Source organism: Dermacentor andersoni, chromosome 3 (assembly GCF_023375885.2).
Source record: "Dermacentor andersoni chromosome 3, qqDerAnde1_hic_scaffold, whole genome shotgun sequence".
Classification (NCBI taxonomy): domain Eukaryota; kingdom Metazoa; phylum Arthropoda; class Arachnida; order Ixodida; family Ixodidae; genus Dermacentor; species Dermacentor andersoni.
The window spans coordinates 139005830-139030314 of NC_092816.1; the positions used below are offsets into that span (position 1 = coordinate 139005830).

The window sequence follows — 24485 nt, forward strand, 5'->3', positions numbered from 1 at the left end:
AACAGCTCGCGCGCGACGCTGCCGGTGTTAATGCGTCGCACCGGAAAAGCAAGGAGCAAAAAAATAAAAATTAAGGTGGGGCCTGTGACGTATGCATTCACACGATCCTCAAGGTCTTGTGTGGGAGAACGCAAGGAAGGAATTTTGCTTGCGTAGCCTAGACGGGACATGTGGAGAGAGCGTCTTGCTTGGCAGTGGAGCCCACCTGCTGAAATCATGGGTTCACGGCACTGAAATATTTCTATCTCGGCTATTAATGAGCCGATTTGACAAGTTTTTGCAGCAGAACGCTCCCTAGAGGACACCTACCAATTTCCAGCGTATGACCCAAATTTTCTATGGGCCCTTTAAAGGAAGAGCATTCAATAATTACACACAGGCTGGCAGTGGAAACCAAAATTTATCTTTATCTTTCATGCAACCAAGTGACCTGGAAAAAGCTGCACCATGTGAGGCCAGAGATTTGGCAAATGTGATGAAATGGAAGTTGTCCCACGTAAAAGAAGTTTACGTAGGACAACTGCTTTTACATGGGGCAACCTTACCCGACTGTAACGTTACAAACTCTCCATTGCCCAAGTGATCTCACCTGACGCCAGTACATGGACTCTGTTAAGGCAGCGGCCAGGGGCTCTGCCTTGGAACGTGCCAGTTCCACGATGCAACCCACCAGGGCATCGATGAAGTGCAGCTTCGCCAGGGTCTCATTGTGCTCCCGCTAAACACAAAAAGAGGTGTTCGTAATTTACACACGCAAAGGCAATTGCAAAACAGCTTGGCCCTGGTGTGAGCAACAAAAAGTCAGCTACAACTAAGCTGCACTGTTCAGCTTTGATCTCATAAGAATGAGAACCAAGTGGCTGAACATAGCAGACTTAACTATAGTTAAAAAAAAACTCATGATGCGTCACAACATATATATCACGGCCCCAATTGAGAACTGGGGCCGAACTGTGCCAACAAAATTTACGATCTGAGACTACAGCCACGGGGGGGCAGTGCTTCGAGTATCAAAGTAAAAGAAAAAATCAGAAAAGCACGAGTATAGGACCGGAATAACCATGACCTTCTCGAGGTGCATGAACAGTATGGCGTTGTACTGGCAAGGTCTGACGATTTGGTATCACCTAACAGAGACTGTAAGGAAGACTGTCGTATTCTTGATCGGTTACTATTGGGTGCACAATCACTGCTATGAGATTTCACATGACTTTGCACCGGATGAGTCGTCATGCATCCAGTGACAAGTCATGAGAAATCTCACAAGAGCGATTGTATTTTCGATAGTGATCGAGAGTACGGCTCCATGCCAGTGCCGTGATCGCTGACCGGCGCACAGGGCCACACTTGGTGCTGTCATCGTGTTTCTCGGTAGTTTCGAGCTAGGCTCGCCAAAGTAGGCTAACATAATTTTAGCAGTTAGGTTTCATTTTCCAGCACATTTTGTTCTACCTCATTTTGCAACAACGAAATTCTCGGGAAGCCAAATATTTCATTTCCACATTGATTTTGTTATTGCAGGGTTCAACGTACCGTATTTAGTCGCACAATGATCGCATTAACGCAATGATTGCACCCCTGAATTTTGTTGTAAAAATTTGATTTTTTTTTCTTTCCCGTGTAATGATCGCACCCTGCACTTGTCGCAGCGATATGTCGTGTGCCAAGTCTAGCTAATGATGATCGCGCTTACCATCTGTTGAATGCTATGCGAATGGCTCTTGAAGACATACCAAGTGGTCTGCACGCACCCAACATTCTTAAGCAGATGCCCCATATCATTCCTTTCATCACTTACTGCACTTCCACGAAAAAAAAAAAAAAAAAGCGACAATCAGACTTGCCTTGGCTTTATTACTTGTAGACTTCATAATGGTGTTGGTCAACAACGACAACATAAAGGGCGCCTTTTGATTCTTCTCGTCTGCACTCGTGGACACGCAATAAATCGCAATCGGCAACGATAGTGACCATGTTCACACCCCATACATTAAAAGTGTACCCTATTCATACGCCGACGTTTGTAACGCAGCTAAGATATTCGCTCACCCTTAGTGGAAACATGCTGTATTGGGATAGCAGTGAAAACAAATGCTGCAGTTTCCGCAGCATGCCCGCCATGTGTTTCTATGTCACTGGTAGCTAAGCACGCCCATCTCTGTTTCTGTCCACTCAATGTGGACATGGCTCCGTTATAGTCGCAAACTTCCTAATATTAACGATAATATTCATTACTGATACGAAAGAAACTGTTTCAGTGCGCGTAATATACTCGCGAGAAAAAAAAAATTGCGTTCGGCTTGCTTCTCCGGCCACCATCTTTGTTTTGGTGTCCCGCACTGACAACGGCAGCCACCTGCTTGTCATCCCACAGCAAATGCAGGATGAAAAAAGAAAATGCTTCTTTTCGTGGGAAATTTAACCCGCGTAATGATCACACCCCTGAATTTGCGTTAATTTTTTTGACACAAAAGTGCAATCATTATGCGAGTAAGTACGGTAATAACTTTGAGAATCCTTTTACAAAAATGGCCCATACAAAAATAATTATTTCAGAGAACTGCATTTTAAGTACAAGGGCTGCAATTTGGCCAAAATTTTCTAATGTAGGGGAGGCACACACACTTCTCACATGGAAGGTCAAGTAGTCAGAGATTGTAGAAAAGCATCACTAAGCAAAGTGGAGGAACAAATTTCAACCAAGGAGCTTTCTTGTGGAGCGGGGTGGAAATCCCAGCATCTGGTACCACAGCCACGATGTCGCAATGCAAGCAGAACTCACATCCAAGAGAGTCTCCTGGGGCAGCTCGGGTGGTGGCACAAAGTTTGGCGGCTCGCCATTGGGCGGCGAGGTGCCGAAAGGGAAGCAGCACGGGGCCACCGCTGTGGCACCGGGTGAGCCCAGCCGACCCCCCGGCCAGTCACCACTGCCCGGAAAGAATGCACCCATGCTGCCCGGCGGGCTGTACGAGCCTGCACAGCCGTTCCGAAACATTGATTAATAGGTGCAGCTGAGGAAACAAGCACACCGCCCACAGTGACAGTACCAATAGCCATGTACCCAGTCGATGATTCACATTATGCAGTCTGCAAGCAATAAAGTTTTGTCATCAGTACAAAGAATGTCACCCGAGGCTGAAGAAGCCATATTAGAGAAGACAGTTGAACTAGTTGGTGCTTATTCCAGACTTGAGACATTTTTACCGGAGCATCTTGTTGTCGTCCAATGTCTTTCTTGTGCTAGTTAGTAATGTCTCAAGTCTGAAGAAGCCACGAACCACTCAAGAACAGCGCACTTCAAGGCCACTATCGAAGTCACCTTTCTTCATTAAACCGGCCGCTCCTAATGTAATACAGTCGAACTCTGATATATCGAGCCCACATATGACGAATTATTGTGTATAACGAAACTCAGTAAAATCCCCATGAAAGTTTTTGTTTAACGTTTTCATTTTATATATCGAATTACCTATATAACGAACTTCTTTGTGATCCCCTTCAGGTTGGATATATTAGAGTTCAACCGTACCACTACCCGGGGCATTTGAGGAATAAAGAAATAAAATGTTCCTAGAGTGAGCAGACTAACCATGACATCATCAAGAAGGCATCAAAAGTACAGTGGACTCTGCATGCTATGCACTGCGTTGACAAAAAAAAAAACTTCACATGAGGAATGTATTGTGATGCCTTGGCATTGTTTCCCTGAGCATCGGTTCACACTGTGTTCTTTTGTAACCGTGTGCACATTTCCGGTCACATTTAGAATACAGATGAGAGAGTTCTCTCGATATATTTCTTGACACAAAGTATGTAAAAGTCTCAATGAATGATTCCTCTCAAGTGGTCACGAAACAAGATCAGACAGCAGCTGGAAGGCTTATGAAAGACAGGCAGCGCACAAAGAGGTCCATATCCGTCAAGCACAGTGCAGTCCATCACTCTAGCAACAATCTGGCTAGGAAAGATGTGCCAATTGTGGCTGCTCGAAACCAGCTTCGTCAAATCGGCAGGTGGAACAGTCGCTCACCGAGTGCCGCCTGCTCCGAGGCCAGGTTGGCTCCACGGAGGAACGCCCCATGGTCGTATAGCCTGCCTCCAGCACTGCCTGACTTGTGAAGACCACCATCCAGTTGGTCTGCAAAGGGTGCAAAGAGTTCTTAACTGTGCCGCCCAAGACACTGAACAAGTCCTCACTTCAACAAAATTTACCCGAGAGAGAGAGAAAGAAGCACGCAGGGATTTAAGATTTAACAATAGCTTTAGGGCACAAACGTGTCAACATCGCTGAGCCTCACGTTGAGCCTTCATCGTAATTCATCAGCAGTGAAACCTTAGCAAAGTTCCCTCACAGCAGCAGTATCGTACCTGATCCCCCACTGCTGTCTCTGCGCATCTCTGGCAACGTCATGGCTCGAGTGGCCAATGCTGCACTTCGGATGCTGTTGAGGTTGAGACCAAAGCCAGGATCACCTTCGCGGCCGCCCATCGGTGAGCCAAGGATAGGGGGCAGCTGCTGAGGGTTGCCATTCAGCATTGCCAGCTGGTTGACATTGGCCATGCCGCACACTGCGCACAAGCAGCACAACATGCGGTCAACCAGGCACAATGCCCAACCGATAACATTGTAGCTGGTGAAAGTACACTGTGCCAATGCACTGCACTGAAGCAGCTGTATGCTTCCCTCATAGGTGACACAGCTAATCAGATCTGGGGTGCGATTTTGTAGAAATGACTTTTTTCATGCCAATGCCTTCTCGCGTGACGTCACCGATTTTGGAAATTGTGTGTACGTAGGCACGACGTTTTCTTGGATCGTCCAATCAGAAGCTCCCTTCATTGGCCGGATGTTTCTTTCGTATTCTCTTCTCTTTTTCCGGGACTGTATAGCAAATTTGTTTTGTAAAACGGCACTTAATAAAAGCGGACTTCCATGCTGCGTAAAGCAAATTCATTTTGTTACAGTACAACGCAAAAGCTGCCGCAGTCCAAAGAAATGCAAACGCAAGTGCTCTATTTTTGAAGTCGTAGCCACATAGTAGTCGGATGTGCATCCAATCCATGCCGTTGAGCGCAAGCAAAATGGCAGCCTTTGTTTACCTGTGAACAGCTGACAGCCCCTAGCGTGTCTGTCTGAACAGCTGACAGCCCCTTGCGTGCCCGTAATTGCGGCCCCGCCCCCGTCAGATACTGATTGAGGTGAGTAATTATTGCTCGTGTAGTGCTTGCATTGTCGTGTGGTTTTCGCTGCATGTCTGACGTGTGATAATTTCTTCTTTAGGAAGAGCCAAGAAGAATTATCCGTAGCCCCCGAGGTGAAACTTTGCAACATAGTGGATCGAGAACTGTCAAGGCATTTTCCATAGGGCACCGCCATGACATAACGATAGCTTCCTTAAAGTTATCGCTGCATCGGTAATACTTCCTGCACTGATACGCTCCGAGAAAGAAGCTGCTACAACATTAAATGTGAGTAGTGACTTCACCTTTTTTTACATTAGTGGTATAAAAAGGCAGAAATAAGTCGTAGTGAGCACTTTATGCAGGCGCTTAGCTTAGACAGAATGTTTGCCTCTAAATTTCTTACTGTGCTGCGGGCCGGCTGAAATTCCCAATTTGACAAAGAGAAAATGGCAGCAAAAGGGCCGCGGGTGTCCAAAGAGCAGGCGGCTATTCTCGTGCAGTTCATCGAGCAGCACCCATACCTGGCGAGAGCTTCTACAGAGTTCTCGCCACGTATGACTGCTGCTCGAAAAAACGAACTGTGGGAGGAGGTGGCGGCGGTGCTTAACGCACAGGGGCCAGCCGTAAAGGCCACCAGCCGTTGGCGGAACCATTGGGCCAAGATGGCCCATAAAGCGAAAAAAGAAGCGGCCAGGGCCGCGAGCGAGAAGAGGTGAGCTTCTAATGATGCTGACAGTAACGTAGTTTCACGTTGTCGTTGTTGCCGTGTTTGCAGGGCTACTGGAGGTGGCAAAGTGGGTGGCGTGGACGGCCGCGTCCTCGACGTCCTTATGAGGACAGGAGGGGTCCTTGTTTCCCCCCCTGAGTACTTCCCCGATAGCGAGGTGCGTACATTGGATTTAAAAAAGTGTTGTTTGTGTGACCTGCTGTGACCTCACAAATTTTCAGCATTACATTGGAACACAATATTGCAAAATTTTTAAGCCCTTTTTTTTGTGCAAGTGACAATATAGGTTATGTACTCTGAGCAGCAACTTGTGTACATGATGCGCATTGCACACACTGCTCGCAATGTCTGAACACTACTCTGATTGCAGGACGAGGCAAGTTCAGAGGAAGCTGCAGGGCCCAGCGGTTCCCGCAGAAATCTACCAGCGACAACTGCTTTCGTGGTGTCGGGCCCTGCAGCTGTTGCTGGGCCAAGTGGCCTTACACGTAAGGCAGTGACCTAGCTTTTGTAGTAGCATTGTTGTTTGCAGTTGCTGTATGATCTTGCTATGAAGTAAAGTACGTCACTCTGCTGTTATTACCTTTGTGTCCAACATCCAGCTCTCATTCATGAAGGAGAAATGCAAGACTACAAATGACTTGATGTTGTAATAGAGATTCCTTGTGCTTCTTATGGGTTACTGCTACCAGCAACTTTCTGTGGCATCTTTTGCTCTAACTATCTGTTTTGTGTATCATTATTGTAGCTATGCAGCTATAATGACATTTCAAAGTGACTGGTTAGGACAATCAATCTGTGTAGGTCGGATAACAGTGAATGAGCAGTCTTTGCTTTTGCCTTGCATGAAGAGCCACCGGCTACGCCCCAGGTGCTGCGGCCTACGCCCCAGGTGCTGCGGCCTACCCCCCAGGTGCTGCGGCCTACCACCCAGGTGCCGCGGCCTACCACCCAGGTGCCGCGGCCTACCACCCAGGTGCCGCAGCCAACCCCGCAGGTGCCGCAGCCAACCCCGCAGGTGCCGCAGCCAACCCCGCAGGTGCCGCAGCCAACCCCGCAGGTGCCGCAGCCAACCCCGCAGGTGCCGCAGCCAACCCCGCAGGTGCCACAGCCTACCCCCCAGGTGCCGCAGCCTACCCCTCGAGAGCCACGGGCACCCCGTAGACAGCCCAGGCAGCAGGAACTTGATGGTGCTGTGATGACGGCTACTGCCGCATACGTTCGCCAGAGCCAGTTGGAGGAAGCCAGAGTTCAAGAGGACACTCGCTTCCGCCAACAACTGCTGGAACAAAACCGGCAGGTATGTGCAAGGCCACAGATGTATATTTTTCTGCGTATGAAATTGATGAGCATATGACCTCTCTAAAAATTATATTAATCAGTGAACAAGCATAATGTATACGTGTAGTCCTGTGGTGATATCTTGTACACATTCGCGTGATATAACATGTGTAAATATCTACGCAATTATGTGGCAAAAAGAAAAAAGTGGCGTTGAATTCAAGGAAGCAGGTATAGCAATGTAACACTTCTTAATGGAATGTGACGGCACAAGTTTGATGGGCCAGAAAGATATTTCCAGTGTTTGAATATACAATGACAAGACAATAGCCTGCAAATGGGGATGAATGCAACACACAAAGGCCCTGTTACTGAGCTTCTGTAATTAAACTAATTACACATCTTTGCTAACAGCACCACGAGGCCCACCTGCAGAGCCTGCGGCAGCACCACGAGGCCCACATGGAGAGCCTGCGGCACCTCGGGGAGGAGGTGGCGGCAATGCGGGAAGTGGAGTCTCAGCGCCTCGAAGTGCAGCGGCAACGCCTCGAAGTGGCACGTCGGTCGCACGAGACCAACGAGCGCCTGCTTCAGCTGCTGCTGGCTGCACTGGGGCATGGTGGCAGCCAAGCCCCTCCCCCCTCTCAGGCCCCACATAATTAAAGGTAGCATAGGCAAGGAATTTGTAACTTATCTTAAAATTTGCTGATGTATTAATGATATGAAGGGCAAATATTGCTAGTTTGCAAATAAATAATTGCTGAAGTCACCCTTTAATGCAACCATAAGTAGCATAGCCGTTGCAGCATGAATTTTTTCTTCAAGGTTTACTTCAGCCATAAGAGCGTGCACACCATCAGGCTCACCTGCAAAAGTGCCTGTAGGCCTGGTGTGTGTGGGCATTCCGACTGTGGCACTGCAATTTTGAGGTGCCTAGTTATTGTCATGTCAATTTAAGCACGACGCCATACTGCAAGTGTTCTACAATTTAATCCTTGTCATCGAATGGTGAAATTTTCAGGCCTTACTATAATGTCGAAAGCAACCTGTCAATATACACAGCAAAAAAGAAAAAAGTTATGAAAATTCCTTGCCTATGCTCCTTCTTTTCATTTGTAATGTTTATTTTTTGTTTGTTGCATATGCATATTTGTTTGTGTCACTACGTACTGAGCTGGAATGTCTCTTTTCTTGCACATCTGTCTCATTATCAAACAATTTGTTGTCATTCAGTAATCTTTCAGGTTGTGATACATTGTATTTTAGCCCTTGTGGTGCAATTTGTGTGTAATATTTATGCAGTTTGTCTTACTGAATATCATAATATGGTGCTATGGCTCTTTCACTTTGAGCACCACAACAGCATGTTCCTTTCACATGTAGTGATGTACCTATACATTTCGCTGTGATAAATATTCGGTTGGCATGTGATTTAAGCACCTGCTCATTTCTGTTGCTGGTGCAGTTTAAGCCAGTTGTTATTACTGTGTACTTGTGCAGTGTACAACAGTTTTCTTAAACGATGCATGCCGTTACCTGTGATATATTATGATGCAAGAACAATGTGATCCGATATTTATTCCAACATGTCTGTGATATGTTGCATAATGTCTCTACTACTGAGTACTCATGATTCTCACACTTCTTCAATGTAGAGACTGTCGCATGTGATGTGTACATAAACAAGTGTATGTTGACTGAAATACAGAAAGGTGCAGTTTTCCTCTAGTGCTTTTATTTACACATCGCAACTACATTTCTAGTACTAGCTTGCACTGTACAAATATTACTGATTAACATTGCTGAGTTCTGCTATATACAAGTGAGGTCACTTTGTTGAAATCTATCAACTGCTCGTGCGTGCACACACTTCGTGGGAGCCACAGCGTTTGACATGTCGGATGACCAGTTGGACGGCATTTTCGTCACTCGAAAGGAACTTTGCCGTTGTTGCGAGACAAAATGGTGGAGGACCTAGAAGCTGCGCGTGCAACAGCACGTTCCATGGAGCGGAAGGTGTGACGTGCACTGTACATCTTGGCTTCTGTGAGCTTCTCTGTGCTAGTAGAAAGTGAGGAGACAGGCGCTTATGTCCATCAATGCGTAAGGGGATACGAGTAAGAATCAGGCTACATGCATCTAGATGACGACAGCAGCAACAAGCAAATTGTGGCAGACACTTTGAATATGCACTTATTTTTAGCTTGCTTTCAATCTCATGTGTCACCTCTAACGATACTGTTTTACTTACTATAAGTGCAGGCTTTACATAACCCTTCACTACACAACTTTTATGTACCCACCGTGGTTGCTCAGTGGCTATGGTGTTAGGCTGCTGAGCACGAGGGATTGAATCCCGGCCGCATTTCGAAAACACCCGTGTACTTAGATTTAGGTGCACGTCAAAGAACCCCAGGTGGTCGAAATTTCCGGAGCCCTCCACTACGGCGTGCCTCATAATCGGAAAGTGGTTTTGGCACGTAAAACCCCAAAATTTAATTTTTTTAACAACTTTTACATTTCTCAACAAATCATGAATGCTTTGCATTACGCAGACATCAACTACAACTTAGCACGGGAAATGTATCTGCAATTTCACAGCATGAAATGCACAATGCAATTACTTAAAACTGTGTGCATGCACCTAACGATGCTGACGCTGCTGTTGACGTCGCAGCTGCCGCCGCACGCTCCTCAAATAACGCATGTGCTGCGCACGGGTTGTGCCAAACATGCCAATGACATTGTCGCGAACAGCCCGCCCTCTCAAGTAGTGCATTCTAGAGCCCGTGTTACGGGGCAGACTGTGTGGCGTGGGGTCGCCGTTATTGTCAAGCTCACTACTACTACTGCTGCTGCTGCTGTCGTCATCACTGTCATCGCCTGACTCGTCGCCTTCAGAAAGGCGAAGGTTGTGCAACACAGCACATGCCGCGACAATGTTGGCTGCACGTTCCGGCTCGTAGAGGAGGGTGCGATATCGCTGAAGACAGCGGAAACGGCTCTTTAAGAGCCCAATGCACCTCTCCACTACGGAACGCATGGCGGCATGTGCTGTGTTGTACTGCCCCTCGGCTGTGTGCACTGGAGGATGGCCAGGAACCGGGGTCAGGAGCCACGGCTCCAAGGGGTAGCCACTGTCACCTGCACAAAGATGGAAATAGTACATTGAGTACTCCGCTGACGAGAGGCAAGTTGTCAACTGAGGAAAGCTACAGCATCATTCAACAAAGGTAGACTTCAGGGTTGCAAGTCCCAAGTAAAAGCATGAGTTGAGCATGTCCATACCCGTCACAAACTCTTAACCAATTTACAAGTGTACGCGGTGCCTGCCACAAACAAGAAATCAACGCTTGTTGGTGCTATCAATGACAGTAGTAGCAGTAATGTGTGTTCATTTCTTCTGCTTCTGGCAGTCACTGGGTGCAGAAAGCACTAATACGTGTTGCTTTCGTCAGCTCCTCGCAGACACATAATGTGCTTGTAACTTAACACTTCGAACATTGCCAATGGTGGCAGTCAATTTCTTAATTTTCTTTTTTTACTCCTGAATTACTGATGTTCTTGTGGTTTGGTTAAAAGTTTGGGTTGGAGCGGACACGGCGTTCTGCGCTGCTGAAGCGTGACTGCGCCAAAAAAAAATGTTTTTTTCTCACCGAGGAGGTATTCCCCGGCATTCACGATGCGCCCCGCTTGGAACCGCCGGCGCAACCATGTCGTCCGCCAGACAAAAGCGTCGTGGTCCGACCCCGGTCGCATAGGGTCCAAGGCCAAGATTTTCATGTCCGCGTCGCAGATCTGAGGTAAAACGTAAACCAGAGAAAGTGCCCGTTGGCAAGAGCAACGTAACTTTCAAAAAGGATCGCAGAAAACGTGAGTTTTACTTACGAACATGCAGTTGAGGGCGTAGTATCCCTTGCGGCACATGAACACAGCCTTGCGCTCACCCTTGGGTGCGATAATGGCTATGAGGCTGCCGTCTACGCATCCGATGACGCCGGGGATAACGCCGCGCCGAAGGAAACCCTCCTTCACGGCTGCCTTTTCCTCGGCTGTCTTTGGAAAATGGACCCACTTGTTGCGGGCCCCTGCGTTCACGACAGCCTCTGCCACACGTCGCACGCACTCGCTCACCGTCGACTGCGACACACGGATCGTCTCCTCGCTCCCAACGGACGCTTGGAAGCTCCCGGTAGCAAAGAAGCGCAGCGCACACAACACTTTCCGCTCCACCGACAGTCCCGTCGCTCGCTCAGCTTCTAGTTCCCCCGCCAGTTCCTCGCACAACAACCGCACCGTTCCCTTCGAGAGGCGAAAACGCCGTCGAAAATGGTCATCCGGCATGTCAAACGCGTCGTCTGGCTCTCCCTGTTCACGTCGGCGACGGCGAAGAGCCACGGCCATAGCGATCAGAGGGGCGGCCATTTTTTTCATGCCTTCGGAAACGACCCTGCCTCTGGCCGTTCCAAAAATCCGTGCCTTTTGCTCCGCATAATGAGTGCCTCAACGTCACGATGACGATTACAGTTTTTGCGGGTTCCTGACGTCGCGTGATTGACAGACAAAATGGGCGCGGCCCGGTCATTTTCGACCAATGGCTGCTCAGTGATGGCGGCAAAAGGCATGGAAAAAGTAATAGAATTGCTACAAAATCGCACCCCTGTTACTGTCACCAGGTGACTTCAATACCAAAAGGAGGCTGCAGAAGCTCTGCCATCTGTTTCTAGTAACTAACCCCCTTGATTGTGCTATTGCAAGTTTCTCAAGGCATTGAAAAGCGGCTGCTGAAGAACACTGCGGATTGGGTTTAGGTGCTAAGGATAAGAGGCAAAAGAGAGGAGCATGCGCCAGCCATCGCAGAACTACATTCCCGAGGGTGAGAGACTGGTAGATAAGACTCGGGTGACGTTCTCGGTCATTCCTTTTCAGGGATACAGTGACTTTCACGATATTTCGTATGATCAGCACCAGATTTGTCCATGTCTACAGGCAACAAGAGTTCCTGGCACTGTGCGAAGAGGCTGTGCTTGGCACTTGTGCTAGGAAATGCTGTCCCCTGCACTCGCCGAGATGTCTGGTGCTAGTTGTGCAAAATTTCACAAAAGTGATTGCATTCCAAAAAGTGAGTGACTGGGAATATCTCCCCAGATAGTGCGAAAAGAAAAGAGAATGCTCCTCACAGTGTCGCCGGATGGGGGAGCCCGAGGTGGCAATGGGTATGGAGTGCCTGACCCTCGGTGGGGTTCCTCCACTCAGGTGGCGCCGACGACCACCCCCGGGCGGAGTCCCAATGTGGAATTGCACTGCAGACACCAAGCACAGAGGGGAAAGAGACCAGTCAACGTGACCCATCGTCGACAAGCAACTCTGCGCTCTGTCTGACTGCAGGCAAACGAAGAGCGAAGGTTGCGAGACCCTGTCACACCTGTCTAGCTTTTAGGAACAAAGGATGGGCATGCAAGTGGCACCCACCAACGACACTAGTCAAGGGCTGTTATTTTAGCCGATTTATTTATTTATTTATTTGATACTGTAAGTCTTAGCAGGCACTTACAGGAGTCGGCAATAAGTACATAGGTATAATAGTGAACAGAATATAAAAATAAACAAAGAATAGTTATCACCTTTTACCACTGTATTATGCAACAAAATTGTCTACGTATTTCGTCAAAAAGGAAAAGAAAGAAAAGTATAGCAAATTCTTGGCTTGTTTAGCAGCAAACTTGGCGATTTATTGTATAGCGAATGTTCCAGCAGATATTAAGCAAGGTATTTTACAGAAAAGGTTATAAAAATTCACGACACTCATATGCAGTGCCCATCAGTGATGGAACAGCCATTCAACCATTTGGTGCAAGTCTTGGCACTGGCAAAAACCTGATTTGGCCTAGTGACAAGCATTTTGGACACAGTGTCAAATGTAAATCTATATACAATATATGCCTTCAATTTTAATTGAAGCAGTCAATAAATATAGCAGAACCAGTCTTTTGTGCATTAACAAGGCATTTCAGATTAAAATAATGAAACTAGTTTTCTTATTTCTTAATAAAATGGCTTCTCCTGTGCATGTATTGGATATAAAGTTGTTTCTACTATTTCAACCTGCAACAGGCATTGAGTGCTCAGGGCACTTAAGTGAGCAAGAAAAAAAATGTTTGAGGAACTAGGGCACAACAAGACCATGCACTAGGACAACCAAGACTAAACCGAAGCTACAATGACGGCATTCACGGACATCTTATATGCACAATCTCTCATGAATAATTACTGGAAGCTGCTTATTAAGTTACAACCAATTCAGGTAGCATAACAATGAAAATTGTATGCTTTCATTTTTACACTTAGTTTGATGTAGGTCGAGCGCAATTTTCTGCTAAAATACCGTCTTCTGGCAGCATGATGCAAAGGACTGTCCTAGATGCAATTTGGCACAATTGGTGCATCTGTGCAAAACAAAAAAAAATGAAGTGTTAAAATAACATTTTTGTTCAAATAATCCTGCACACTTTATAAGTAGAAAGAGCGAGTTTATTGCAGGAAGAGCTTCAATAAAGACTTTGCTGTCTACTGAACAGACATTCCTAAAGAATTGACATCTCTTAGATGTACCCTTCTAGTACCTGCCATTTTTCAATGACAATTTATTGAACACTTGTCCCCCCCCCCCCCCCTGCAATGACGCCTGCTAGCTTTGTTTGACCATCTTTCTAGTTGGGGCCTCGCATCACGACCTAGTAACAGACTCAAAGATATTTACTATTAGATTCTTGAGAATTTCGAGAGCTGGTCTCCTGGAATCTTTACAATGTGCATAACTCACATACCTGAAGGAGGGGACAGGTTGGAGAAATCTGGCGTCCTGCGCCCTAGGTCGCTAGAGTTCGACCCCAGCGAGTCCTTCCGCTCCAGCTGCATCAGCTTGGAAGAGAGAGAGAACAACAGGGAAGGAGGTTGGTATTGTACCATAAGCAGACTGACCTTCCTTCCTTTTCAGTTTCATTGCACATTTAAGAGAATGACTGAGTACCCTCTTAAGTAAAGGCCCCTGATGTGATTACCCGATACAAAGGTGTCCGAGATATTAAATGAAGAGCTGGTTGTAATGCAGCATCGGCAAGCATCTAAAAAAAATGAGAACATCTCACTGGCAACACCTCCTTGCAAGTACATATGAAAGTCCAGCACACAGAATAAAGGGTTCACAGCACACAAAATGAAGGTTCACAGCTTCAAATCCCATAAAAGTAGGAGTTTGCCAAAGATCTATCACTGCCGATTCCATGCAAGTGACTTGCTACTATAGTGTAAAAAAATCTATGCCCCTCCCCTCTTATAAACAATGCTCTTCGGCTGTCCATTTGTGCGCAAACTCTCTCCAAGCACCATTTCAGTAACGTGCTCACTCGTGGTGATGAAGAGATGCCAGTCAGGTTCTGGTTCGGCGATGCAGCTCCTTCGGAAGGCACAGCGGCAGTGGTCGTGGCTACGCCACCACCGCTGCTGCTGCCTCCGCTGCGCTGCATCTGCTCAAAGGCTCGCTTCTGAGAGGGCACTGGAATCGGCTCTGTCCGCGGGCCACACGGAGCTCTCGGCTGCGGCTGATGGGGTGGCTGTTGCTGTTGCTGCTGTTGCTGCTGCTGTACGGGCAGGAATGAAGGTCGGGGTGAACCCTCCTGGCTCGTTGGCGACGCTGGCACATTGCCTCCCGAAGCCATCTTCTTGGCTGGGGTGCTGCCAGAATCCTCGCAGGGCCACCGAGTACCTCCAGTCCCACTGCCTGCAATGGCAGAAGTTACAGGGCGTTGTAAGTCTGCCAACGCTGACAAAGGACTCATTTTGCTGTTTTAGCAACTACACCCTCTTATCGAATTACGATAAGAATTTTAAATTATGGGATTTTACGTGCCAAAACCACTTTCCGATTATGAGGCACGCCGTAGTGGGCGACTCTGGAAATTTTCACCAGCTGGGGTTCTTTATCCTTGCTCATCAGCGCGCAGTCCGCAGAAAATACCCGCCGCCTCACCCAGAACTTAGCGGGGAAGAGGCCGCCGATTGGCATAAAATACAGACCGGGGTATTCCCCCATTTAAAATTGCTAAACGCCATGTATCCCACTCATTATAGGGCCAACTGTCCTTGGTGCGGTGGCATACCTAGCCTAATACATATAACCTGGGAGTATACTAAGCACCCTCATAGGCGAAATACCAGCAACACAATGGAGCAGTGGGAGGCACAGCTCGCCCGCTCCGACCTGGCAGGACAAAAGTCCTTAATTAGCCAGGTCAGGCAGGCGGCAGAGGCCAGTGGGGCCCTGGACTGAGAGGCTCCGACCACCCCTCCTTCAAATATTTTCCATTGCAATGAAGTTTCTATTTCTATATCTATTAACATGCACCTAAATCTAAGTACACGGGTGTTTTCGCATTTCGGCCCCATCGAAATGCGGCCGCCGTGGCCGGGATTCGATCCCGCGACCTCGTGCTCAGCAGCCCAACACCATAGCCATTGAGCAACCACGGCGGGTGAATTACGATAAGATTCATGACTAAGAGTTAACTATCAGTGTTTCTGTTGCAGAAGTGACAATAGTCAGACTGCGGATGCATTTATGAAAGAATGCTGAGACAGCAACGATAGTACAAAAACAGAAATTAAGCGCTCATAAAAAAAAATAAGAAATACTATTAGCCTTACCCTTCCACCAGCACAACACTTCATTTTTGTTTTGTTTTTTCCTGGGCTGGCTACACCTTCTGATATTAAATAATAACGAAGCCCATCTAAAGCACAGTTCCGACAATCATGCACTGTTTAAGCCACACAATAAGGGTCCTGAGGAACCTGTCCCTCAGTGCATGAAAGTTACTTTGAAACAAAGCTAAAAAAGAATCTTCCAGAACTTACTTTGCTGATCTTCTCCAATCGAAGCTGGAACAATGACGAAGTCCTGCAGGAATTCGGAATAAGAAGAACACATTATGAATTACCAAGTATGCCAAAAAAGGTCAACAGGGCGCACTTTGTGCACAGACAAAGTATGCGTGGTTAGAAACTTCAAATGTCTAAGAAATGGGCCCATGAATGGTGGATTGTAGGTTCCCGTGAGAGTTTCATGTAGCTTTGTGTCACTTTGTTCTGAATCAGAGATTTCACATCACAAAAGGTACAAGCTCTTCGCAGGCGGCACAGGAATTTGTTGCCCCCTAAAGCTGCTTGCAATGCACTCAATGGGATGCCAGAAATATCAGTACCAGTGCACAAACACGTAAAACAATGTTTCAAAGCACACAACACAACACGCACTGCTGAGGAAGGCTTCTTAGCAAATTTGTGTACTTTGCACAAGAAAAGAAAAGCTAAAGAAAATACTCCCTAGTGCAGTGCTTTGACCATTATTATTGCCATGCCTATCACATCCTCCCTCCCCCCGCCTTTTTGGTGCCTACGCACTATGCTCAATAAACTTTAGTTGTGGATGTGCAGTGAACCACACCTCCCACCTTTTCATGACCCTACTTTTACGTGCCCTATTTAAATAGGCATATCATCATCAGTAGGCAGAGTAGGCAAATCAATATATGTCACTATAAGTGGTGGAAGAGCCGTTTGACCTCTCGGCACCGATCTTGGTGTAGGCAAAAAGCTGATTTGGCACAGCGATAAGAACTTTCGGCACGGTGTCAAACATTTATTCGCCATATAATCTCAATACTCATTGGAATAGTCAACAAATAGAGCAGAGCCGGCTTTATGCATATCCATATGACATTAACTATAAAAGTTACCAGGCTAGCTTCATTGAAATGATTAAAGAATTCTTATCCCTCTGCACATATTGGTGTGTAAAGCCGCTTTTACAATTTCAACTTGCAACAGGCGTTTGCATGTTCGCCGCGCTTCAAGCAAGCACAAAGGAAAGTAAACGAAAAAAAGAAAAGAAATAACACAGTACATAGACTTGTAAACAAGACCACAACCTATAGGATGTGCACAACTAAACCAAAGTGAAGATATCCAGAGTTTCTTTACTTCCAAAGTGCAAAGCCTCTCCTGCATAACTGTGGATTGGGTGGGGTCACATTAAAGATCTTTAAATTACAATTATGGGATCTGCTCTTCTGATCGAGCAGTGTTGCAAGAAAGGTCCCCACTAACAGCAAAATATTAGCAAGCGGTAACCTCCTTGTCTGCCTTCCCCTCTTCCACCTCCTCCTCTTATCAGCGGTTGAATTTGCGCATTAAAAGGTATTACAAAGTGACACCATCAACAACTATAATAAGCAATGTGCAACCGAACATCATCCAAAGCTGCTCTTTGACCCAACAGCCTTCTTGAGTGAGCTCTGCCCCATAGTAGGTACGAAGAATAGTAGCACACAGTGGGAGAACATTAAAACCTCCAGTAGAAAGAAGCGAAAGAAAAAAAGAGTAAAATCTATGGTGAAAACAGCAAATGCAGGACAGATGCCATCAGCTATATCTGTGCTATGGCTGCTTGGTTAACATAGATAGTCATGATGATGATAGTGCATCTTAGGTTTTCGTTTCAGTTTTACTAGCGAGGCAGCTTTCATGCTTCTTTGGCACAGGTTTGGTGCAATTTTCTGCGAAGTGCTGTTCTGGAGCAGGATGGCACAAAGGTCTGCTCTCAGCACAACTTAGCGCAATTGGCACGGCTGTTCCACCACTGCACTGTACTATGCACAAGGCACCTGTAGAGATTGCACGGCAAGGACATCTTGATGACATGGCAATATACCCAAAATCCATTAGATGACAGCTTGACAATGATTATGTTTGGACACTAACAATTCCTGATGAAGTTCTTCTGCCCTTGCCGTGTTCTCTTGGCTTATAATGTGTGTGGAAAAATTATGTGCGTCTCTGTTAAAGGGTGATAAATATAAAGCACCCTAGCTTTGGGTTAACAATTAGTGGTTCTGCTGTCAGCGATACCTGACAACTGTTCAACTACTTATAATGCTATCTAGTTATAAGCTTTAATATTAGCACAAGGGATGCAAAATCATGAGGAAACCATTGAAGACACAGTATTCATGAAAGGAACAAGAGAAGGAAAGACCCACCTGATCTTCCGGGGAGGAGGACGACGAGGCACTCTTGAGGGCAGCCGCCTGCGTCGCCCCCGAGCCTCCCAAGTCTTCCCCGCACCAGCCCTGTGGAGACGGGGGAAGCTGTCCTGACATGGGAGAGCCCCAGCCCCCTGCAGGAGGTGCCACTGCTCCGCCTCCCACGTCAGGAGGAGATGCAGACCGTCTCGATGGCACCGGCATGGGAGAACCTGCAATGCACACATACAATGAGCAATGGCTTATGACTGACTATATCAATGTCATTCGTCCCACTACTCAGTTCTTGTTCAATTCTAAATGCCTTTACACCACTGCACATAGCTTTAAGCCAAGGTTAATCACGCATTCACAGTGTCTTCACTCTAGTCCTAGCACGCTTTTTCTTTTTTTTGCTTCTATATAGTTTAGTCTACAGTCTACATGACAGGCAACTAGGAAAAATAGAATTCAGAAACACAAAAGAAAAGTCCCCCACAGCATCACCATGTACCAACATCTTTGAAATTGACAAACATGTTCTTAATACTCACTCAGTTTGGCCACAGTTTTCAAGAATGGATGCGAGAAGAACGCATCTGGAATATCAAAAAATAAGAGTGGCAAGTCAGTCATCAACCCTATTTTAAAACATCACCGTGGCTAGGATGGTGATAAAGTAAGCAGCTACGTACCAAAATCCATTCTGTCCTTAGCATTCTTCTTGAGGAGCCTGCTCAGAAGATCATGCAGTTCACGAGATGTTCCTGATGGTATCCTGAAGGAAGAGAGGGAGATGTATTATGCTTCAGACATGCTCATCATGCAAAGCGATTACAATTTGTTGCCTAACATGCAAAAATCTTGCTGCAACGCTGTCATTCCGATGTCACAGAGTGAATATCAGCACACCGTTATGTTGGACTTCTTTATTTTAAACATGTTGAGCTCTCACGTCCTAAAGCAACACCATGTGGAGCAATATTAACTATTAAATCTGTTAAAAGGTATATAGCTTGAGCAACATAATGAAACGGGGGGCAGTCGTTGCAACTCTTGGCCTTTGTTAAAGATTTCAAAAATTTTGTTCACTTCAATAATCAATATTCTTTTTTTTTTCTGCAGTGCGTAGCAAAATGAACTTAAGCTCTGCCAGTTTACAGACTTCAAGCACGCAGAAAGCAAGGCATTTGATGAGGCAAGCATTATAGTAATATTCGATAATAAAAAAAAGCCTTCAATTTGTGGCTCAACAATATACACTGGAAGACACAGATAACTGAGAGAGTGCTTTAAATGTGCTCATATACAGCCACTCTCAGACCTACAAATGCCTACTGTATGAAACATGCTTGTGAAGAAAAAGAAATTATGAAATGCACTGGCTTACCTGGGAGCAAGGTTTGTTGCTTTCTCATAAAACTGCTTCAGGGCTTGAGGTGTCTGGGCCTGAAAGACAGTGAACAAGGCCCTAGTCACCGACTACACTTTCACGGAAAAGATTGCACTCATAACTAAAGAAATCTTGTTGGAGGTGTCCAACTAAACATTGTACTGTACTCCACTGTATAGCTGACCTCATGTCCATGTAGGCAGCAGGGTCAGGGGGACACTCGTTTTGCCAAAATGTATGTGACCACGTTTCACGAAAAGGCCAGCTTTCCCTTGCACCAAGTCAAGCTCCAGTCAGCTCAGAAAATGGTCAGTTGCAGCAGGAGGGTTATTCTGTATGTGCCAGCATGTCCATTTCTTGTGGTGCTGAACTGCTGATAGGCTGGGGGTGCCTGCCTCCCTCTGGCATGTAACCCAGCCCAGCCAATCAGAACTTCAGCAGCAGACAAAATGGACACGTCCACTAGGTGGACACTTACATAATAACGCCCCCACCTCGCAGGTAGGTACAAACACAGACAGTATTTCGAAGAGTGTTCCCTCATATTTTCCGTTGGGTATACCTTCTTTTCTCTGTTCTGCCGAAAGCTTCGTTGAAATGTGCAACAAATCGTGTACTTGTTATGAATCAAATTACGGGCTTCTTGCGTTCCGCCCGATCGGAATGCGGCCGCCGCGGTCGGGAACAGAACGATAGAACGCGCGACCTAGTGTTCGCTCTGTAGCCACCAAGCCACCCGCAGCGGGTCCGTACTAGTTGGGCATCTGCGAACTCAGTCCCTTGCGAACGTGTGCAGTGCAGCACGCGCGAGTTGACAGTGTTGCGCACGAGTCCGCCGCCGCGGGCGACCCCGCGCGCACGCATAGGGAGGGCACGTACCTTGAAAGGCGCCGTGCCCGTGAGGCACTGGAACACGATGGTGCCGATGCTCCAGAGGTCGGCCTTGGCGTCGTACTGGAGAGACATGATCACCTCGGGCGCCATGTACATGGGCGACCCGCAGAGCGTGGCCGCCATGACGCCGTCCTGGAGGAATCGCGCGAAGCCGAAGTCGGCGATCTTGAGCGTGATGTCCGCCGGCGCCGGCTTGGGCCGCGGCCCGTGGCAGAGCAGGATGTTCTGCGGCTTCAGGTCTCGGTGAACGATGCCCTTGGCGTTGAGCGCCCGCATGGCGCCGGCTGCAACGGTACGAGTCGGCGTACGGTCAGCGTGTGTGCCCGCGCTAATTGCACGCAGCGCGGCGGGTGCACGGCGTGACGAGACTTTGGGCGAGGTGCAAGTGCACCGTGAAGCCACACGGCAAATAAGAAAAGTGTGGCAGGAACGGGACACTACGCGCACCAACGCAGCGCCCAAATTTCAAGTACCACGCCTGCGTCGGTGTGCGCGGTCCCGCTCCGAGACGTATACTTCGCCGTGCTGCTTCAAGAGTGTTCACGCACACACGCTCAGAATCTGCTCGAACTATGCGATGCCTCCCTAATTTGCGAATGCCTAGGGGGACGAGGGAGAACAAGTTCTGTTTAAATAATTAACCACTCTCTGCCTCTTGACCTCTGACTTAACGAGGTTAACGCTGCAGCATAATGAAAAACTTGGGATGTGAATGATGTGTTCGCGGTCAAATACAATCGAGACAAACTTCCAGACCAAAAAAGCCAGAACGCAAGGAAAGCAGGCAGCACAAATATGGCGACTACTTCACGCATGCGCGGGGAGGAACGCACCTCTAGGAGTTAAGGTTAACAGCTCACTACAGCGTCTCATGCAGTGCAATACGAGTCAAACCTTTCAAAATGTTCCAGGCACAACAGGCATCGCGTCACTTTCCGTCTAAAGAATGAAAGAACGGTTCCAGATAAATGAGAGAAATCTGCAGCTGTATGTCACAATTTGCCTACCGCAAATGTCGCAGAGAGAAAACCTATACAGCACTATGCAGAACGTACATAATGAAGCCTAATGCAGAGCTTGCGAGTGTGATGTGCACATTCATATCCCAGAACGGGCAATAAGAGCCGATACTTCGTTTTCCCGGGTCTACGCATTGTTCGGGTCGACCCCATGGGCTTACTGCAGGTATACTGCGCTTACTGGCTACTGTGCTCACTGTAGGCGATGCACGAAATATCTTCTTCAAATCAATGACACCAACGGAAATTGCGGGGACATATAGCAGTCCTAATAATGTTAACATGAAAAAAAGCGTAATGCCGAGGTCAAGTAATGGCCTCCAGCACAACTCACCAATTTGCCTCAGGAAGAGGCGGATGGTATTCTCACTCAGCGTGCCTTTCTCTGCAGTTATTGAGGAAGAAAAAAAAAAGTGGGGGAGAAATTTTGAATTGAGCAACAACGACCACAGCATATACCGTTGCAGACTATATCGCAACGCGTGAAGCACTCACGCGAAATACTCACGACATACTAGCAGGCAGTAAGATAGCATTTCAACTGAAGAGGATAGCAGTGCGAGAAGCATGGGGCGCAGGCGGGGGAGATGGCAGCCCATTATACGTGCGTCCCGACTTGATCGCGCTGCTATCCGAGTCCTCCGCTGTCAACGCGCACCCTGTGACCACCACCAAGCGCTCAAAGTTGAGCGCGGAAAATTTTGCATAAAGAAATGTTTGACGCAGCACCGTGACTATGGTGCGCGGAACGTATTAAGTGCAATCTGCAGCAGGATACGTCGATCGGCCACTGCATCGTGCGGCAAGGTTCAAAGTTGTGTGCAATTCATTCGCACAGAAGTGGAAGGACCCAGAGCTGGCATATAATGCAAGGATTACTCTTGCTCGATTCTATTCCGTTCCTTATCCACCGCTCACGGCCGGCCGATATCGGTCATGGCACGGACGGAGCGTGTGAAAAGGAATAGGAGTGAAATATAATCGCTACGCTTTCCCGGACCAAGCGGCTGTCCGCTAACAAATATGTGACCTTTGAAATTGGAGCCCTCCAAGCAGGCGTCGTCGGTCGTAGTCCGTTCCATTCGGTGCAACCTTTTCGAGAACTACGGAAATCATTTTTATCGCGGAATAAAAGGCTCAATCGATGCCACTTGTAACTCAGCTCCCTCCCCGTACACATTCCCCTATCCCCAAGAAAAGCTGGTGACCTTCAAGTACGTGGGGGATAGGCAAGCTTTTAGCGAACGCGCATGGTGTGCCAAAAATAACAAACCACAGAAGAAAAATACAGTGGAGACGCATAAGCTTACGGGAAATGAGCACAGCCCTAGATTATAGCCATAAGGTTAGAGCATGAAATGTGCTCCAAGCTCCCATCTTGCGATTTCCAGGAACGCCACACGCGTACGTACATTCACGAGACCAATCAGGTCACAGCGTGTACCGGTATTCGACAACTATATACAGAGCCTCGTGCCAATGCCTCTTAACAACGACGGTGGCGCGCATACGTAAAACCACTGGGCAGCAAACTAAACGTGACGGTCTCAGCACTTTCCCCACAACACAATTATACGGGCCAACAAGAGCGAAAGGAGACGGGGAGAGAGAGAGAGAGAGCGGATGATAACGCGATTATTTTAGACACATGCAGTCGGCGGCAAACGACCGCCTTCCGGCGCATTACAATGGCCCTCGGGCATTGTCGAGTGCGCTCATTTCGTTCCCCCAATCGCGTGTCGCCGTAGCTTCGGTGGCCTCCACACCCGAGCGGCTATCCATTTGGACGAGGGACAGCAACGCCGCTAAACGAACTTCTCTGTCTGCATCGGAGCGCCAGCCTACACTTGGTATACTTAACCGTTTTCCTACCCTTTCTTGTTCGCCGAAAAACAAACGTTCCGACTCAAACGCTCCCTTTCCCCCCAAGCGTGTGCTGTCTTTCCACAAGATAGCATAAACCCAATACAGCAGCCTTCGCTTGTGCCGCACAGGTGGACGCGCCTACAGTGCCGGCCGCCCCGTGCCAGGGGCAGCATGCAATATCAAAGCGAGCAATTACGTACCGTGGCCGCGGACAGCGACCAAGGACGCCAGAGTGGCCCGCGGAGAGCGGGAAAACGTAGCATTTAAAGAAAGAAAGAGAGAGATAGAGAAATAAAGAGAGAAAGCTCTACCAGATCAGGCACCTTACCAGTAGCGAGACTGGAGGGACCTCTCGCTTAGCAAACGAGGCTCGCTAACCCTGTCCCCTTCCAAGCCAAACACCCTCCAGCCGAGTGGCCAGCGGGCAGGCAACGCGTGAAACACGCAGAATATAACGCGATCCCGACGCGTTGCGCAAACTGAGGAACCCGTTTCTATTTGCTCCCCCGCGGGCCCGTTGTATAATAGCGCCCGCCGGGACAGGACCGAATCGCAGCCGAGTGCCAACGGGTCGGCGGTGCGGCCAGACAGCGCGGCGTTACATACGCCAGCCAGGGATATAATGCACGCCCGGTGTGTCAACAATTATGATTTCTGAGATAGCGGAGGCAGTACACAGCAGGGCGGCCGTGGATGGTTACGCGGTTCAGGGAGAAAGGGCATTGGCACGCGCTCGAGCGAACGGTTCTCGGAAAATCTTTCTGACCAATTAGTAATAGTTCTGCGCCGTGGCCGGACACGCGTCCAGTCGAGACGAGGCCGCTGTAGCCGACGGGGAGATATACATAAGGCCTGCGGCATGAGCGCACAATGCGCGGGTTTCCCCACCGCACTATGTTAGCGGTTAGCGTAACAAGCAATATGCCATGCAGCCCCGAAAAGTGCGGTCCCTCGACGCAGGGTGAAAGTCCCGGAGGCGGGGATAGTTTTGTTAGGGACATACGATCATGCCAGCAGTCCATCCTCATCGCTCAATGTCACAT

The 24485-nt window shown here is 47.9% G+C and overlaps 3 protein-coding genes across 5 annotated transcripts in view; 1 reads left to right on the forward strand and 2 right to left on the reverse strand.

Annotated features, from left to right (window-relative positions):
* Positions 1-24485, reverse strand: part of Atg1 (serine/threonine-protein kinase unc-51-like protein Atg1) — a 141929-nt gene that overhangs the window by 8881 nt on the left and 108563 nt on the right. Inside the window, exons 6-19 of the mRNA XM_050173203.3 lie at positions 21911-21961; positions 20543-20841; positions 19661-19719; positions 18966-19048; positions 18825-18869; positions 18289-18503; positions 16106-16148; positions 14599-14972; positions 14020-14113; positions 12373-12495; positions 4369-4569; positions 4031-4138; positions 2783-2973; positions 590-718 (exon numbers count right to left, since the gene is read on the reverse strand). Coding sequence (XP_050029160.2) covers positions 590-718; positions 2783-2973; positions 4031-4138; positions 4369-4569; positions 12373-12495; positions 14020-14113; positions 14599-14972; positions 16106-16148; positions 18289-18503; positions 18825-18869; positions 18966-19048; positions 19661-19719; positions 20543-20841; positions 21911-21961 — 2015 coding nt within the window. The remainder of the gene's footprint in view (positions 1-589; positions 719-2782; positions 2974-4030; positions 4139-4368; positions 4570-12372; positions 12496-14019; positions 14114-14598; positions 14973-16105; positions 16149-18288; positions 18504-18824; positions 18870-18965; positions 19049-19660; positions 19720-20542; positions 20842-21910; positions 21962-24485) is intronic.
* On the forward strand, positions 4713-9677 carry LOC140216773 (uncharacterized). Of its 3 annotated transcripts, XM_072287305.1 has the most exons (6): positions 4713-5199; positions 5282-5469; positions 5960-6068; positions 6282-6399; positions 6763-7211; positions 7607-9677. In XM_072287305.1, coding segments are annotated over exons 2-6 (927 nt in total). In that variant the 5' UTR covers positions 4713-5199; positions 5282-5467; the 3' UTR covers positions 7856-9677. The 3 variants fall into 3 exon arrangements, with proteins under 3 accessions (XP_072143406.1, XP_072143405.1, XP_072143404.1); XM_072287304.1 differs by having other exon boundaries at positions 4713-5469; XM_072287303.1 differs by lacking the exons at positions 4713-5199; positions 5282-5469 and adding an exon at positions 5476-5896.
* Positions 9692-11851, reverse strand: LOC140216774 (putative nuclease HARBI1). Its single transcript, XM_072287306.1, has 3 exons — positions 11081-11851; positions 10849-10990; positions 9692-10336 (listed from the first exon to the last, which is right to left on the reverse strand). Exons 1-3 carry the CDS (start codon positions 11624-11626, stop codon positions 9837-9839), a joined length of 1188 nt encoding a protein of 395 aa, XP_072143407.1. The 5' UTR covers positions 11627-11851; the 3' UTR covers positions 9692-9836.

Excerpts from the sequence above, each read along its gene's own strand:
- LOC140216773 (XM_072287303.1), top strand. The coding sequence starts at position 5,631 with ATGGCAGCAAAAGGGCCGCGGGTGTCCAAAGAGCAGGCGGCTATTCTC. Across the intron at positions 5,897-5,959 it reads AGGGCCGCGAGCGAGAAGAG|GGCTACTGGAGGTGGCAAAG; the intron begins GTGAGCTTCTAA and ends CCGTGTTTGCAG. Across the intron at positions 6,069-6,281 it reads AGTACTTCCCCGATAGCGAG|GACGAGGCAAGTTCAGAGGA; the intron begins GTGCGTACATTG and ends CTCTGATTGCAG.
- LOC140216774 (XM_072287306.1), bottom strand. The coding sequence starts at position 11,626 with ATGAAAAAAATGGCCGCCCCTCTGATCGCTATGGCCGTGGCTCTTCGC. Across the intron at positions 10,991-11,080 it reads ACGCCCTCAACTGCATGTTC|ATCTGCGACGCGGACATGAA; the intron begins GTAAGTAAAACT and ends GTTTTACCTCAG. Across the intron at positions 10,337-10,848 it reads TGCCGGGGAATACCTCCTCG|GTGACAGTGGCTACCCCTTG; the intron begins GTGAGAAAAAAA and ends ATCTTTGTGCAG.